Here is a 14005-nt window from a genome sequence, read left to right on the forward strand (position 1 = left end):
TCTGCAGGGCCCGTCTGTTCTTGCTTTGGTCCATCCATCTGTCTTCTTCTGCTTTTCCAATTCAAGGTCATAGTGGGGCTGGAGACTCACACCAGCTGTCACAAGCTGAGAGGTCGGGTACACCCTGGACAGGTCGCCAATTTGTCGTGGGGCCAACAACCATTCACACTCATAACCACGGCCAATTTAGAATCACCAGTTAACCTCTGGCCTTGCAAAGAAGCCAGAGTACCCAGTGAGAACCCAGACAGGCCTGGCCAGAACATTCAAACTCCACACAGAAAGGCAAGGACCTTCTTGCTGTGAGGCGACAGTGCTAATCATCACACCAGCGTTTTACCCCTTTTTTGTTGGTCGTGATCTGGTTTTATCATTTTGAAAGTGTTGAAAATTACCCCATAAGAGCGGTGTAATCTGCACAGCTCTTGCAGTGTAATTTTCAGCTGATTTGAGTGAAAAAGCTCAGAGAACCAGCTGCGCTCTACCTGTTCAGCACAACACTGGAGATAAACAGCGATGATATATAATGCAGCATTTAGCAGATAATATATTTCCCACAGGAGTTATTATAGTAATAAGTTGGACAGGCAATGTACTTTTTAAATTCATGACCTGTTTTGAGTTGACACAATAGAAGATGATACACAGCAAAAACAGTGTGCGGATTTCAAATTATTTAAAGTCTGTTAACTGAAAATAACACAAAGACGGAGTATCAAATGCTGAAACTCTATCGTTATTTCTTTTAAAAAAAATATGTGCTTAGGGCAAATTTGAGCAAGCAGCACATTTTAAAAAAATAGATTGCAGAAGTGCAACAAAAGACTGTCAGACCTGGTGGAACATTTCACAACAAAGCAGGTTAATAGGTAACAAGACAAGGTATAAAAATCATCCCAGAGAGCCTGAGCGTTTAAGAGGTAAAGATGAGTGGGCTTCATCTCTCTGTGAAAGACTGCATAGCCAAATGGAAAGGAGTTTTCGGGGATTTAATTAACCCTTTAAAACCGGCCAGAGCGGACATGCTCCGTTTTGCGTAACTATTTTTAAATCCTGGTAGCACTGCAACCACATGAGCTAGCGCAATAATTTTTTTTGCATATGAAACCGGAGGAGTTGTACTTACATCTTATGCCATCAGCTTGTCCTAGGTCACAGTTTCCTTCCACATATAGTTTTGCAAAAACTGCATAAAAAGCACTTGCAGCAACAAAAACATAATATTCCAGAAACAGGCTTTGCCGATCCGATCAGCTGTTCATAACACTTCCTACGTCCATCAGCACGAACTATCGCATGTCCGCCATGACCTGCCCGAAACCGGAAGTGATGTCATTTTCGTGGAAATGTAGTTTTTTCCCATCAAGGCCATCAAGGCCTGGTGTTTTTAAAAGTTATGTTTGACTTTATGACTTTCTGTGTCGTTTCTGGGATGCTTAGGACTCATATTGCACTGCTGGAAATAGTTTATTTTGATGCATATGCTGCTTTTTTGCAAATTTGCAGTATAATATTTATTTTCGTTTTTCCTGCAGTGTATAGAAATTGGTGTATTTCAAAAATAAAACTATAAAGACACTCAAAATAAATTTCCTGTGGTGGGAAACTAGTTTGTGCAACTTTTTTGTATTTACAGTTTTGAGGGATAAGCCTCTTAAATTTCTCTAACTAGAAATATATGTTAAAAAAACAAAAACGATTTTAAATTTTTTTATAGTTTATTGCACTTTTTTGCAATTTATGTAATTACTATGCACTTAATGCATGCATATTATTAAAATTTAGGCTGTAATGGTTGTATTGATGTATAGCAACTTGAAATGCTCCCAAAAATGGCTCCACAACATGTAAAAATATAATATAAGCTCTGGCGGACTTGGTTCTATGGTAGGTCTTAAAGGGTTAAAGTATATAAAATCATTAAAATAAAACAGGAAATCTGGTGACATCTAAAAGGCTAAAAACTGTTTTGGGAATCTGAAACAAGTTGTCTTTGTAAGGTTTGAATTTACATTTGCAAAGGGGTCTAATAGCAGGGCAGGGTATAGCAGCAGCCAGGCTGTGTGGTATTTGACAAAGAATGACAGTTTAACAAGTACAGAATCATTTAATTTAACAAAACTCACAGAATCCTTAAAAATTTCTATTGCAAAACAAAGTGGACTTGATTTTTGGGATTTCAGATGGCGCGTCTTTAAAAACAGCCAACGTTCTGTTGTGGAAATCACCAAAAAGCAGCGCCAATGAACACAGTTCATCACTGCATCACAAATACAAGTTAAAACTCTTTCACTGAAAGAGAAAAACATGCATAAACATTTTCCAAAAATGCTTCCGCTGTGTCTCATTTATGGTGGCAGGTTAAATAAAAGGTTAAATATGGTCTGATCAGAGAGATTTTGAATTTGACATCTTTATCAGGGGAAGCTTTGACTACTTTAGCAGCGCAAAAGCACACCGTGCATGCATTACAACAGCATGGCCCCACTGCAAGAGGCCAGGTGTGAAACTCACCTGGCCTGTCTGTGCCTGTTCCTAAAGCATGCACAGTGTTATTAAAAGTAGAGGTAATGCGACATAATGAATAAAACTTAAAACTTTTACATTTTTTTTGGTATAACTGTTCATTCAAATCAGCTTTTATTTCTTTATGGAAACAGCAGTGTGAATTAATTATTGCCATTCCCAACATGTATCATGCAGAGAGGCTGACCCTGCAATCTTAAATCCTGTGTGCTTCATTGCAGTTTTTACCCCTCCACCTCAGCTTGTCACCATGCAATAAAAAGACAAGGAGAAGCTAGCAGCTCAGCAGTACTGCTCTTGATTTTAAAACAGGAAGAAGCATCTCCTTAAGCCTTTCTCAGTGGCTTCAGCAGCTCTTTAATACCTGCTTGTCAGTTTGACCATTTTCACATTTTTAAATTAAATGGTTAGTACGTGTTATTAGAGATTTATAGCACTAACAAGGGGAATGCACACATATTTTATTTAATTGCCCCCCAAGTTTACTCTCATCAGTGTCCAGGTCCAAACAAAGGCAAAAACCTGAGTTTTTAAATTCAAATTTTCTCTCGCTAAGTTATAACTTTGTCACTCAATTATTCTCCTGTTGATTTTGTTTGTGCTCGGCGCTGTTGGTTCTCACAGGGATTGCATAGCTGGCTCCAATCCATATAAATGGCGCTGCTGATTCAGTTAAATTTAAGTTCCTTGTCTCCAGCTTCTGCTGCCGTTTGCTGTCATCCCATTTTCTGTCCTCCAGATCAGTGTGCTGTGCTGCAATCAACGTCTTTTTTTTTTAACATTAACATCAGAGGATTGTTATATCGAGCTGAGATCGCCTCTGTATCACCTCTAAAAAGACTCATCTCTGTGGATGTTATTGAGGTTATGATCTCTCAAAAAGACATTATAGTCTTGCAAGTGATGCAATTATTTATGCCTGTGAACCATTAAATTAGAGATATTAAGGATAATTTATTCCAGAATAGATGAATTGATCTTATCAACGCTTGCACACAAGACCTTGACAGAGATTTTCCCGGTTTCTTGCAGATTTCACAGAAGGTGTGGGTTATCATTGTCCTATCCAATATTTGGCTTTTGAATTGGTGTACTTTTTAAAATATGCCACCAACTGTTTGCTATGCACACCTCCAATAAAAGTTTTTTCAGCTTTCCAAATTAGCCAGCGGTCCACCCGGATGATATCATATCCAAAAACATCACCTGGGAGTTCAAGTAGTTGGTGTTATTGTAAGAGCCTTTCAGATTGAATGAGCTAAATCAAATAAGAAAGGTGCATTACATTGCATAAAATATGTCCTTTAATGGATCTCTTTTTTTTTTCCCGAGAGTGCTTTAAAGTGCCATGGGTTTGTATTGTACACCTTTTAGTGCAGGGTGGCCCCAGAGGTAATCAACCCTTTAAGCAGGAATCAGAACCTAAGAATGCACTTTTTTGTGTACAAATTGAAAAATGACTTGAACTAGATTTAGTTCGAAAAAAGCAAAGGGAAGTGTGACAGTAATACAAAAATGTAATCCTCTGGTGAATTTTGGGTAGCGTTATTAACTTACCCTGCATGTATCTCTCTTAAGAGATCATTTTAATTCAGACTAAACTGCCTGTGAGCCTCAGGAGGTCCGGAGGTGTTGTGGAGGCTGCATAGAGGGTCCCATCCAACTCACTGAACTGTTAAACAATCGGGTAACACCAAGGGGAGAGCCTTTATAATAATTCCCCCCTGTGTTATATCATCTAAGTTTTGGGGTGGTCAACTGTTCATTATGCTCCTGCTGCCTTAGGCCCCAGCTGTTGGCATCAGAAGGATGGTCGAGTTGTATCTCATAAGAGCTGAAGAGGTGCGTAAAATGCTTAGCTAGGGCTTTTATGAATTTGGACAGTGTCTGCATTGCTATTGTAATGCTGCTCTCTCTTGCAGAAGTGGTAAGTGCGTGTTTAGGGCTCAGTGTATAATGAATTTGGATGGGACATCTGTAGCCTTTGTTTCACTTTGCCTCTTGACAATCTCCTGCCTCCCTGCTGCTGTTTTTTTTGCCAATGCGACATTTTGGACAGTGCTTAGTTTGGCAACATTGCATGCCTGCTGAGCGAGCTGTTCGGTTCAGAGCTGTGTATTACCCGAGAGATTTCAGACAATCATGCTCAAATCCACATTATTTGTTGCATGTATCCACATCTCAAATCAAAATAAAGTTTATGATTGGAAATGAGCCCGCAGGCTGTAATTTTATTAAACGAATGTTGTCTGCATTGCTCACATATTCATTTACCGACCTGAATCGCTGAGCATTTTCGGAGATAACATAAAGATCTCATGAAAATGGTGTTTGAAGTAGAAAGGAGAAACCCAATTAAGCCGCACAGAAGGATGGTTGGATAATTTGAATTCTTGCGCTCATTTAAAATTAAGAAATTCTTTTCTTGCTTCAGTTCGTGTTTGTTTCTCCCTGTGAAATGCAAACACAGTCTTGCAGACTTGTACCACTTGAAGTTTAAAACGATGTGAAAATACCCTGAGGTTGGATACTCCTTCCATTATGTCATTACATTAAATATTAAATTATTACGCAACTATTGAGAATGCACTGTACTCTAGTACAATAATATTTATTTGGTACTAAAAATATTCAAGGCAAAAAAAAAAAAAGCTTATAAAAGCAATGTGAGACAGTTGCTTTGTAAGGCTGAAAATAAAGTCTTTCATTCTTGTAATAAACTGTATAATATCTGTTGTTTCTGTCTGGTGTGTTTAGGTGGTGGGCGGAGGAAAGACACAGCCCAGTGCTGGATCCCAGAGCGACTCTCAGTGTGGTAAGGACCCTTGAGACGAAGGAGGGTGCATGGAGAGCTCAAAGCCTGTAAAACCAGGGTCTTCAGCCTGCCTCTGGTTGGGGCTGGTCTCTGTGGCTGTAGCCTTCCTTTGTACAGAGGCCCGGACCACTCCGAGCCCTCTGCTCAGCCCCAGCAATGGCACCTGCAAAGGGAACACAAAGTGTCATACAGGGATTATCCTGCCCATCTGGTATCCCGAGGATCCTTCCATGGGAGACAAGATTGCACGGGTCATTGTCTATTTCGTGGCACTGATCTACATGTTCCTCGGAGTATCCATCATTGCTGACCGTTTTATGGCCGCCATTGAGGTCATCACCTCCCAAGAGAGAGAAATTGTTATCAAAAGGCCCAATGGGGAAACAACCACCACCACGATCCGTGTGTGGAATGAAACGGTCTCCAACCTTACCCTCATGGCCTTGGGCTCGTCGGCTCCTGAGGTCATGCTTTCTGTAATCGAAGTTTGTGGACATGAATTCAAATCTGGTGAGCTTGGGCCCTCCACAATCGTTGGCAGTGCAGCTTTCAATATGTTTGTCATCATTGGCCTCTGCGTGTCTGTCATCCCCCAAGGCGAGGTACGAAAGGTCAAGCACCTCAGAGTGTTCTTTGTCACTGCAGGCTGGAGTATCTTTGCCTACATCTGGCTCTACATGATCCTGGCTGTTTTTTCTCCCAATGAAGTCCAAGTCTGGGAGGGTCTAGTCACGCTGGCCTTCTTCCCCATATGTGTACTCCTCGCATGGGTGGCAGACAGACGACTGCTCTTCTATAAGTTCATGCACAAGAAGTACCGCACTGAAAAACATAGGGGTGTCATCATTGAGACCGAGACCGAACGCTCCAAGGGGATTGAAATGGACGGCAAGATGGTTAACTCTCACTTCATGGATGGAGGTGCAACCAGCAATCTGATTGGTCTGATTGAGAGCAAAGAGGTAGATGAGTCCCGACGCGATATGATTCGCATCTTGAAAGACCTGAAGCAGAAGCACCCGGAGAAAGAGTTGGATCAGCTTGTTGAGATGGCCAACTATTACGCTCTCTCGCACCAGCAAAAGAGCCGTGCCTTTTACCGCATTCAAGCTACGCGCATGATGACCGGAGCTGGAAATATCCTGAAAAAACACGTAGCAGAACAGGCGAAAAAGAGCGCCAGCGTGCAGGAGGTGCACGTGGAGGAACCAGAAGAGTATGTTTCCCGGATCGCTTTTGAGCCTGCTGTTTACCAGTGCCTCGAGAACTGCGGGGCCGTTATTCTGACCATCACCAGAAAAGGAGGCGACATCAATAAGACTATCTACGTGGATTATAAGACGGAGGATGGCTCAGCTAATGCCGGGGCAGACTATGAGTTCACAGAGGGTATGGTAGTATTCAAACCCGGAGAGATGATCAAGGAAATAAGCATTGGCATCATAGATGATGACATCTTCGAAGAGGACGAGCACTTCTTTGTACGTCTCAGTAATCTGCGCGTCTTGGAAACTGAGGATGAGGTGTTGTCTGCCAACAGTCTCCCATATCCAAAGGCGGTGTTGGGGTTCCCCACTGTGGCTACTGTGACCATTCTGGACGATGATCATTCAGGCATCTTCACCTTTGAGAGTAACTCAGCCCATGTCAGTGAGAGCATCGGTATCATGGAAGTCAAAGTGTTGAGGACTTCTGGGGCAAGGGGGACGGTCATCGTGCCTTATCGCACTGTGGAGGGACTTGCTAAAGGAGGAGGAGAGGACTTTGAAGATACGTACGGGGAGCTTGAGTTCAAAAATGATGAAACCTGGTAAGGCACCAACATTTTCTTTGTGTGGTTGGAGAGGAGTTGCTTTTTCTTATTGTGTTTTTAGTATTTTTAGTTAGCAAGCTTATTCAAAATGAAATGCACCCAGGAGTCATTGATAATTTTGGGTTAGTTTAAACTCACTGATTTATGTTTTGCTTTTGAAATTCAGTTTGATGCCAGTGTACCTTTCTAGAAATAATATACTATTTGATAGCTTCAAAGATATTCAGCAGTCTGCGAGAAGGCTGTGAGAAGCTCGTCGCATTTGCTTTGAAAAGAGATATTGTCTTCTTTGCCTGTTGACATCATTTAGTTTGGAGCATACTTTGATAACCTGTTCATGTGTAGCTTGCACTCATCAAGCTGTGACCTTTAAATGCCTTTTTTTCTTTACATGGTTGGGTGATGTATCCTCTCATCTGAGCGTGCACTCTATATCCCCTTGTTTTCCCGTCAGGAGATTTTGCTGTCATCACAGTGCTTTGGTAGCAATCCTGCGTGTGTGTCGCATGCAAAAGGGATTCAACTTTTGGATTCGTCACACGAATTCGTCTCTAATCCTTGCTGTTTTTGTTTTGTCAAACTCTGGGATTTGATGAGACATGTAGGTGTGATTCCTCCATGAGGCAGCCCCGATTTAAAAAAACAAAACAAAAAAACCCTGAATTAATTTTAGATAGTACAATTACGTAAATTGTGTGTGTTGTGTAGCCTTGTCAGCTGTACCATCTGTGTACAATATTGCCCAAAAACAACAACAACGGAAAAAACCCCAAAAACACATAGCCTTACAAATGAGTGGGCATTTTTGGCGGTTTTTGCAATAACACCAACATACCATACTGTAGCAGAAATTCTATCAGGGCCATATATTGTATGACACTGCTGCATAAAAAAAAAAAAAAAGATGTATACAAAGCACTTCTCTAGGATACTGGATTGTACACAAAACAGTGGCTCTTAAAAAATATTGATTTGCTTATTTCACAGCTTGCATCCGTTTGCCTCTCACATATTGGTCTGCAGGCACTGAATCAAAGTGACATGCATCTGTGACATTCCCTTCCGCCACCAATCAGGACCCACTCAGTGTGCCGTGGCGGACTGGCAGGGACTGTGCTCCAGGCTGTGGGTTCCTGAGGGCTGAGGCAGCCCAGGGGACCGGGGGGAGGGGTGTCGGGGTGATCACCATGCTCTCGGGGCCCGTTGAGCTCTCAGGCTTTTGCTTGATTTATGTGAGAGATGCTTTTTTGGAGCTGGGCTGCTGAGGGAGTTAGAAGGGAGAAATGCGGAGAGAGACTGCTGTGATGCTGTCGGCATTGTGAGGGAATGTTAGCGTATCGATCTGCTCATTGTGTTGAGCATCATGCTGCGAGCTTCTTACAGTGCGGCACAGCTTCAGTATGAGTGCACAACACTGTACATTGATAAAGACCAGTCATGTGTTAGAAGCAGAATTAGCAAACGTTTCTTTAAAATGGTCCAAACTATTTTCGTTATTGTATATTGGATGCGTTCAATCTCACAATATAAACAAGCCAGGTATAAAAATGAGAATCCATGTTGAAATAATTAAACGAATGCTTTTTATACTTTTTAATGTTTACCCTTAATCGAAACATGTAGCTTAAAGCCACAGCCTGCAAGCCTAGCTTTGCATAAACACTGGAAAAGGGGCTGATAAGCGAGCCAGGCTCTCTATCCGGTTGTTCAGTGATGACGCGACGAATCCTACTTCCGGGTCTAAAGTAGTCTGCGTTTAATATGGCTTTTGTGCTGTTAACATGTTTAATGTTATGTATTTTCTTCTCAAAAAGCTCCTAAAACAGTCAGTGATCCCTGTTGACCTCCCTCGGCTTTTATTACCACTAATCATTTATTTAAGCTCAGTTTTTAAAACCTTAGGATGTAACTACAGCCCAGCCCATGCAGCAGTATATGAATGACTAACCTCGTATTGTGGATGGATTATCTCAGTTGTTCTCCTGGCTGAAGTTTGGTCCTTTTACAGCATCCTGCCATGCGATTACATTTGTTCCTGACCACCGACAACACTCACGGTAACTTTTATCGAGTGGAAAAAAGTTAGCTTGTTTATATTATGCTAACATAGCTGTGTCGCTAGCGGTCACGTAGCACATCATTATATACCAGCTAGCCAAACTTCAGTAACCCTGCAAACGTCACTGCTGTTTAGTTTTCTGTCTTGGAAGTGATAACAGAGCTGTACGTTTTAATTTGTTTCCAAAACCCCGCAGTCAGGACATGCTATATTGTATTTAGATAGAAGCTAGCGAGCTAACTTCCTGCTAACTTCTAACTCCGTTAAATGTCATAAATTCCATTTTCATGGATGCCTGGATGTTAAACTCAATTTTTACACCTGGTAGAGCAGAACGCTGATCATTTTATTAAAGATGAAAGACTTTAGACAGTTTTTCAACTCTCAGTAATGCCATAGTGATCGTTTGATATATGGACCTGCAGCGGAGTTTAGACCCAGACACGGCTAGTGACGTCAGACTGAACAACCGGATAATGTTAACTAAATCCTCCTAACAAGCATTTGTAAAGCTCACTAATACTCTTTATAGCATCTGTCTTCGCATGGGGTGAACAATCTGGGTTTACATGATGGTGGATTTTTAACTGTTTCTTTCTTTGTGTTTTAGTTGTAGCTAAATTATAAATTATCAGTTTTAAAAGTCCCGTGTAACAGAATGAAAGGCTTTATTTGCAAAATGGAAACACTTTTAACGCTTTGTTAACTTAAAGTAATTTTAGTTCTTATGTCACATGCAGACCAATTTAAGGTCAAGTTGGCTTGGCAGTTAAAACCAATATGTAATAACTTGTATATTTAACAAAAAATGGCCTTTAAAAAATCATTTATCAATAATTAACCATTAGGTCTTATTATGTCACTTAATTATTACTCTCCTGGTATTATATCTGCAATGCAGTTCACAGAACACTCTCACTCTAAAATTGGTATCTGATCTGATACCAATACTGTCTACCGAGTGTCAGTATTAATTATTATATCATATTAATAATCTGGCTGTCAGGAAGAGATTAGGAACGATTCTTAAACAGCTTGGAAGTCACAAATATAAATATATCCAAGAATATAAATTTAGAGCTTTTTTCTTTTGTATTTATTGATGAAATAATAAATGAAAACAGGCCCAGGATAAATACAGTAATTTATTTGCATTATTGTGCACTGGTGTCATTTCAAACTGCTGTCATTTGAAGTGACACCAGTGCACGTTCTCCTCAGGAGACAACTGAAGTGAAATAATATTTAATACTGTTGACAACACCATAAATAGCTCAACAACAAGTATTGCACTCACCCAACTCTCTTCTCTGACTGAATGTAAGTAGTAAAATAAACAAGCGAGGGAGAGACTGACGAGAGACAGAGAGAGAGAGAGAGAGAGAGAGACAGCATCCCGTTGTTGGAGCTTTTCATTCTTGTCAGCTCACTTTGACCACAGTTTGCAGTGAAGTGAAAAATCTTTGCAAACATACAGATAGAAGCTGTTGGTGTAGCAGCGTGAAATACCTCCAAACTGCTGTCCCTCTGCTGTTAGCTTCCTCCATGCTACATTAACTGTGCCGATAGCTCCCGCCGTCCAGTGATGAAGTAAACTCGGAACAGCATAAAACTGAACTGAATAGATCGGCTCATTGTCACCGATAGCCAATCCAGCTTTTTGGGTCAGTATCGGTCCGATATCTGATCCAGATATCAGATCAGCACTTTGTTACTCATCAGCACTTGTACTTTACGTCTCTATGATTCAAGCAACTTGTTGTGATCTAGAAACGCGTCCGCCTGTCCATGCATTTCCATTCCTGTGCTTTATTGTTACCACATCAGAAATCTCAGTACATTTTCTTTTTTATTTCTTTTACTTTGCAAAGCCCCTCAGTTTGACAGAACAGGACCTTTTTGGCATGCTGCGTTTGGCCCATGGGCCTTATGTTTGGCACCCTCTCTTTCAAACTAATTTTAAACTAAGAAAGAGCTAAATAAATTACCAAAACACCTTCTGAAACATAGCCTTACTCTATTATACATGCACCCAGGATGTGAAAATTTGTGTCAACATTTTGCAATGAATTATGAGGCAAAGGTTAAGGACAGTGAAAAAAGTCAACCCTTGATTCTTTTAGCGAGCTCTAAAATCATAGTCTGGCTTTTAAATCAGTGATAAATATCAACTCTGAGGTTTTCACTGGCAGTGGAAAGAAGAGGCTGTGCACTTTAAGGAAGGAATTATATGGTACGCAAATAAAAAGTCAGTTTTCCTGCAGTTATATAGACATAACGTGTGTCAGTCTGTACAGAAGTGAAGGCTACAAAATAAGACTTTTGTTGCGAAAGCACATCCTGAAACATCGTAGGTATTGAACACTGTCAGTGTTGATGAATGTACTTGTATGCAGTAATGACAGATGTTGAATGAATTTTCAGTTAAGCAGTTAAAATATTGAAAATTGTCAAAAGCATCAACAAATATGAAAATTTTTGCTCCTCTCTGCAGAGACTATTAGATCTTTTGTAGAATGGCAGACTGCTGTTTCAGAACTTCCAACAAATCTCCAGAAATTTCCATAATTACACTTGGGTAGTGATGAATTAGATTCGGTGTGTATCCATAAAAAAGACAGAGAGACAGAAAAAGACAGTGGAAGTGACAGCTTCATCCAGAAGCATACCAGAAGATTCATGAGAACATTTCCATGTACAAAACAAAAGGGATGAATGTGTAGAATATTCACTAAAGGCATAATTACAACAATGTTTCTTCTACTGCCTTGAAAGCTCTCCCCAGGGTCATTTTCATGCTCTTTACATGAAAAAATACTGAATTTATTTCCCTCCTTTGCGTTCACATTTATATTTAAAAATGGGAATCTTCTGTTTATTTCCATTTTGCAGGAGGATTCCCTGTTTGGCATGCATATAAAAACGCTCCTGACGCTAATTCATTGGTAACTGTGGCAGCCGAGCCGAGTGAGGGCAGAGTCTAAAGAGCAGGGCACTTTTGATGCCCTATAGGGCAATGAGACCACATAGTGCTTCCACTCTTTCACTCTTCCTTTTGTTCTCCTCATGTTTTATGAGGCATTGACTTTCAATTTCTTTTGACATACTTTGGTCCCATTGTTAACAACCAGACTGGAAATGTATTAGAGTCCTAATCTGGAACTCTGGAATACATCACTTCACTTCTTAGCTGGACAATAGCTGTCATAGTTCAGTTATTGGTGCCAGTAATTATGGGCCAAGCCAACTGGTATGAATCTCATGAAGATAACATAAGCGTCTTATATTATACCTCTTAAATTGGTGGTCAAAACTGCTCAGTAACTTCTGACTCCAAGATTGCTTCCTAATAAATTATTAATTTTGGCTAATTTAACTGGTGCACATTTCAGAAATTCATAAAAGGAATTCACAGACCAGTGGGTAGCTACATCTCTCATTTATAATTGCAGCTAACCATTACCATAAATTGATTTGTATCACTTTTAGTTTTTTTCCTAATGAATTAATTGATTAAAAAATTCCAATAAAAACAGTCAAGAATCTTTCCTAATCAACACTCAGACCCCAAATACAATCCAAATGTATTTGATTTACAATGTTACAACAATTTATTTATTAAATTATTAATTTCATTTAAATTAATAATTATTTAATTTAATCAATTATATTATTTGATTATATTAAGTTTAATTATATATGTTAGAAATATGATTATTTATCAATAATTATTAAGCAATGATCAGTGAATGCTGCAGTTGTATTCATTAATAAATTGATTAGGATGAACATAATAAGAAATTTGGGAGCCCTAATGTGGCACAAAACCAGTGATTGCCGGCATTTATAGTAAAACTTGAAAAAGTGCAATATAACCAGAAATAAAGAAAGTTCCTTGTTAAAGTAAAAGTTATGCCTCAGAGGTGCAGCTAACATGTTTCAAAAGTCACAACTTTTGCTTTTAAGGCACATGGTTTCCATTTCCAATTTATGTCACACAGTCTCACCACAGCTCAGAGAGCAGCTGGGCAATGTTTGGAGAGAAATAAGTCACTTCAATTCAAACTATGACTGCAGCCATATGCAAGCAAACCAAGCAATCAAAAGGAGTTTTTTGGCAACTCGTTGGAAAATAAAAAATTTACTTTAGCGACAGATGGTTCTCTGATCAGTCTGTAAACCTGCATTACTGTGGTTCCAGCAATCGCTACCATTCAGCAGTCACCAACCTCCACCAATCACTCACAATCGGTTGGGGAATACTGATGGTCACAGTCCAGTCTCTAGTCCTATATACATGAGACCTTATGGACTTGATCCTAGACTGTCAGCGTAACTGTCACAGTCCAAAACGATGGACAAGTTACTATCTTATGCTCACGTATTTGCAAAACCTCACATTGGTTGATCATCTCCTGATTCAGCAGCTATCCTCAAAGCAAGTCCTTGAGTTTGAATAATTACTAAAGAAAAATGACTATTGGCTGCTTCCCTGACCTGAATATCCATGTGTGTTGAAGAAGACACCTCAGACTTCTCAGTCTTCGACTGAATTTTTGTTTTGACAAATGAATAATCAAGAAAATTACTGAAATATTAATTGGTAGTAAACCTTTGTGACCCCTCATTTGTGTCTTTGAGGGGTGGCTGTTCTTATCTTTAGCTCAGGAGCCATTGGTATTAAGCTGCTGAGAATAATAAATGTAGGCCTCTGTTTCCTTTGACCCATTAAAGATAACACAGCTGTGAAGTGGAGATGCTCCATCCCCCGGAGAGACGGCTGTTTAACCAG

General features: G+C 40.0%; 1 protein-coding gene across 3 annotated transcripts in view; it reads left to right on the top strand.

Moving 5' to 3' along the window:
- slc8a3 (solute carrier family 8 member 3) overlaps positions 1-14005 on the top strand; it is a 130542-nt gene that overhangs the window by 3507 nt on the left and 113030 nt on the right. For all 3 annotated transcript variants that reach the window (XM_085257699.1, XM_085257700.1, XM_085257701.1), the window contains exon 2: positions 5284-7151. In XM_085257699.1, coding sequence (XP_085113825.1) covers positions 5371-7151 — 1781 coding nt within the window. In that variant the 5' untranslated portion in view covers positions 5284-5370. The remainder of the gene's footprint in view (positions 1-5283; positions 7152-14005) is intronic.

This window comes from Mchenga conophoros, linkage group LG19 (assembly GCF_057382185.1).
Source record: "Mchenga conophoros isolate Kocher_MC1m ecotype Shallow Benthic linkage group LG19, M_conophoros_male_GT1.1, whole genome shotgun sequence".
NCBI lineage: Eukaryota > Metazoa > Chordata > Actinopteri > Cichliformes > Cichlidae > Mchenga > Mchenga conophoros.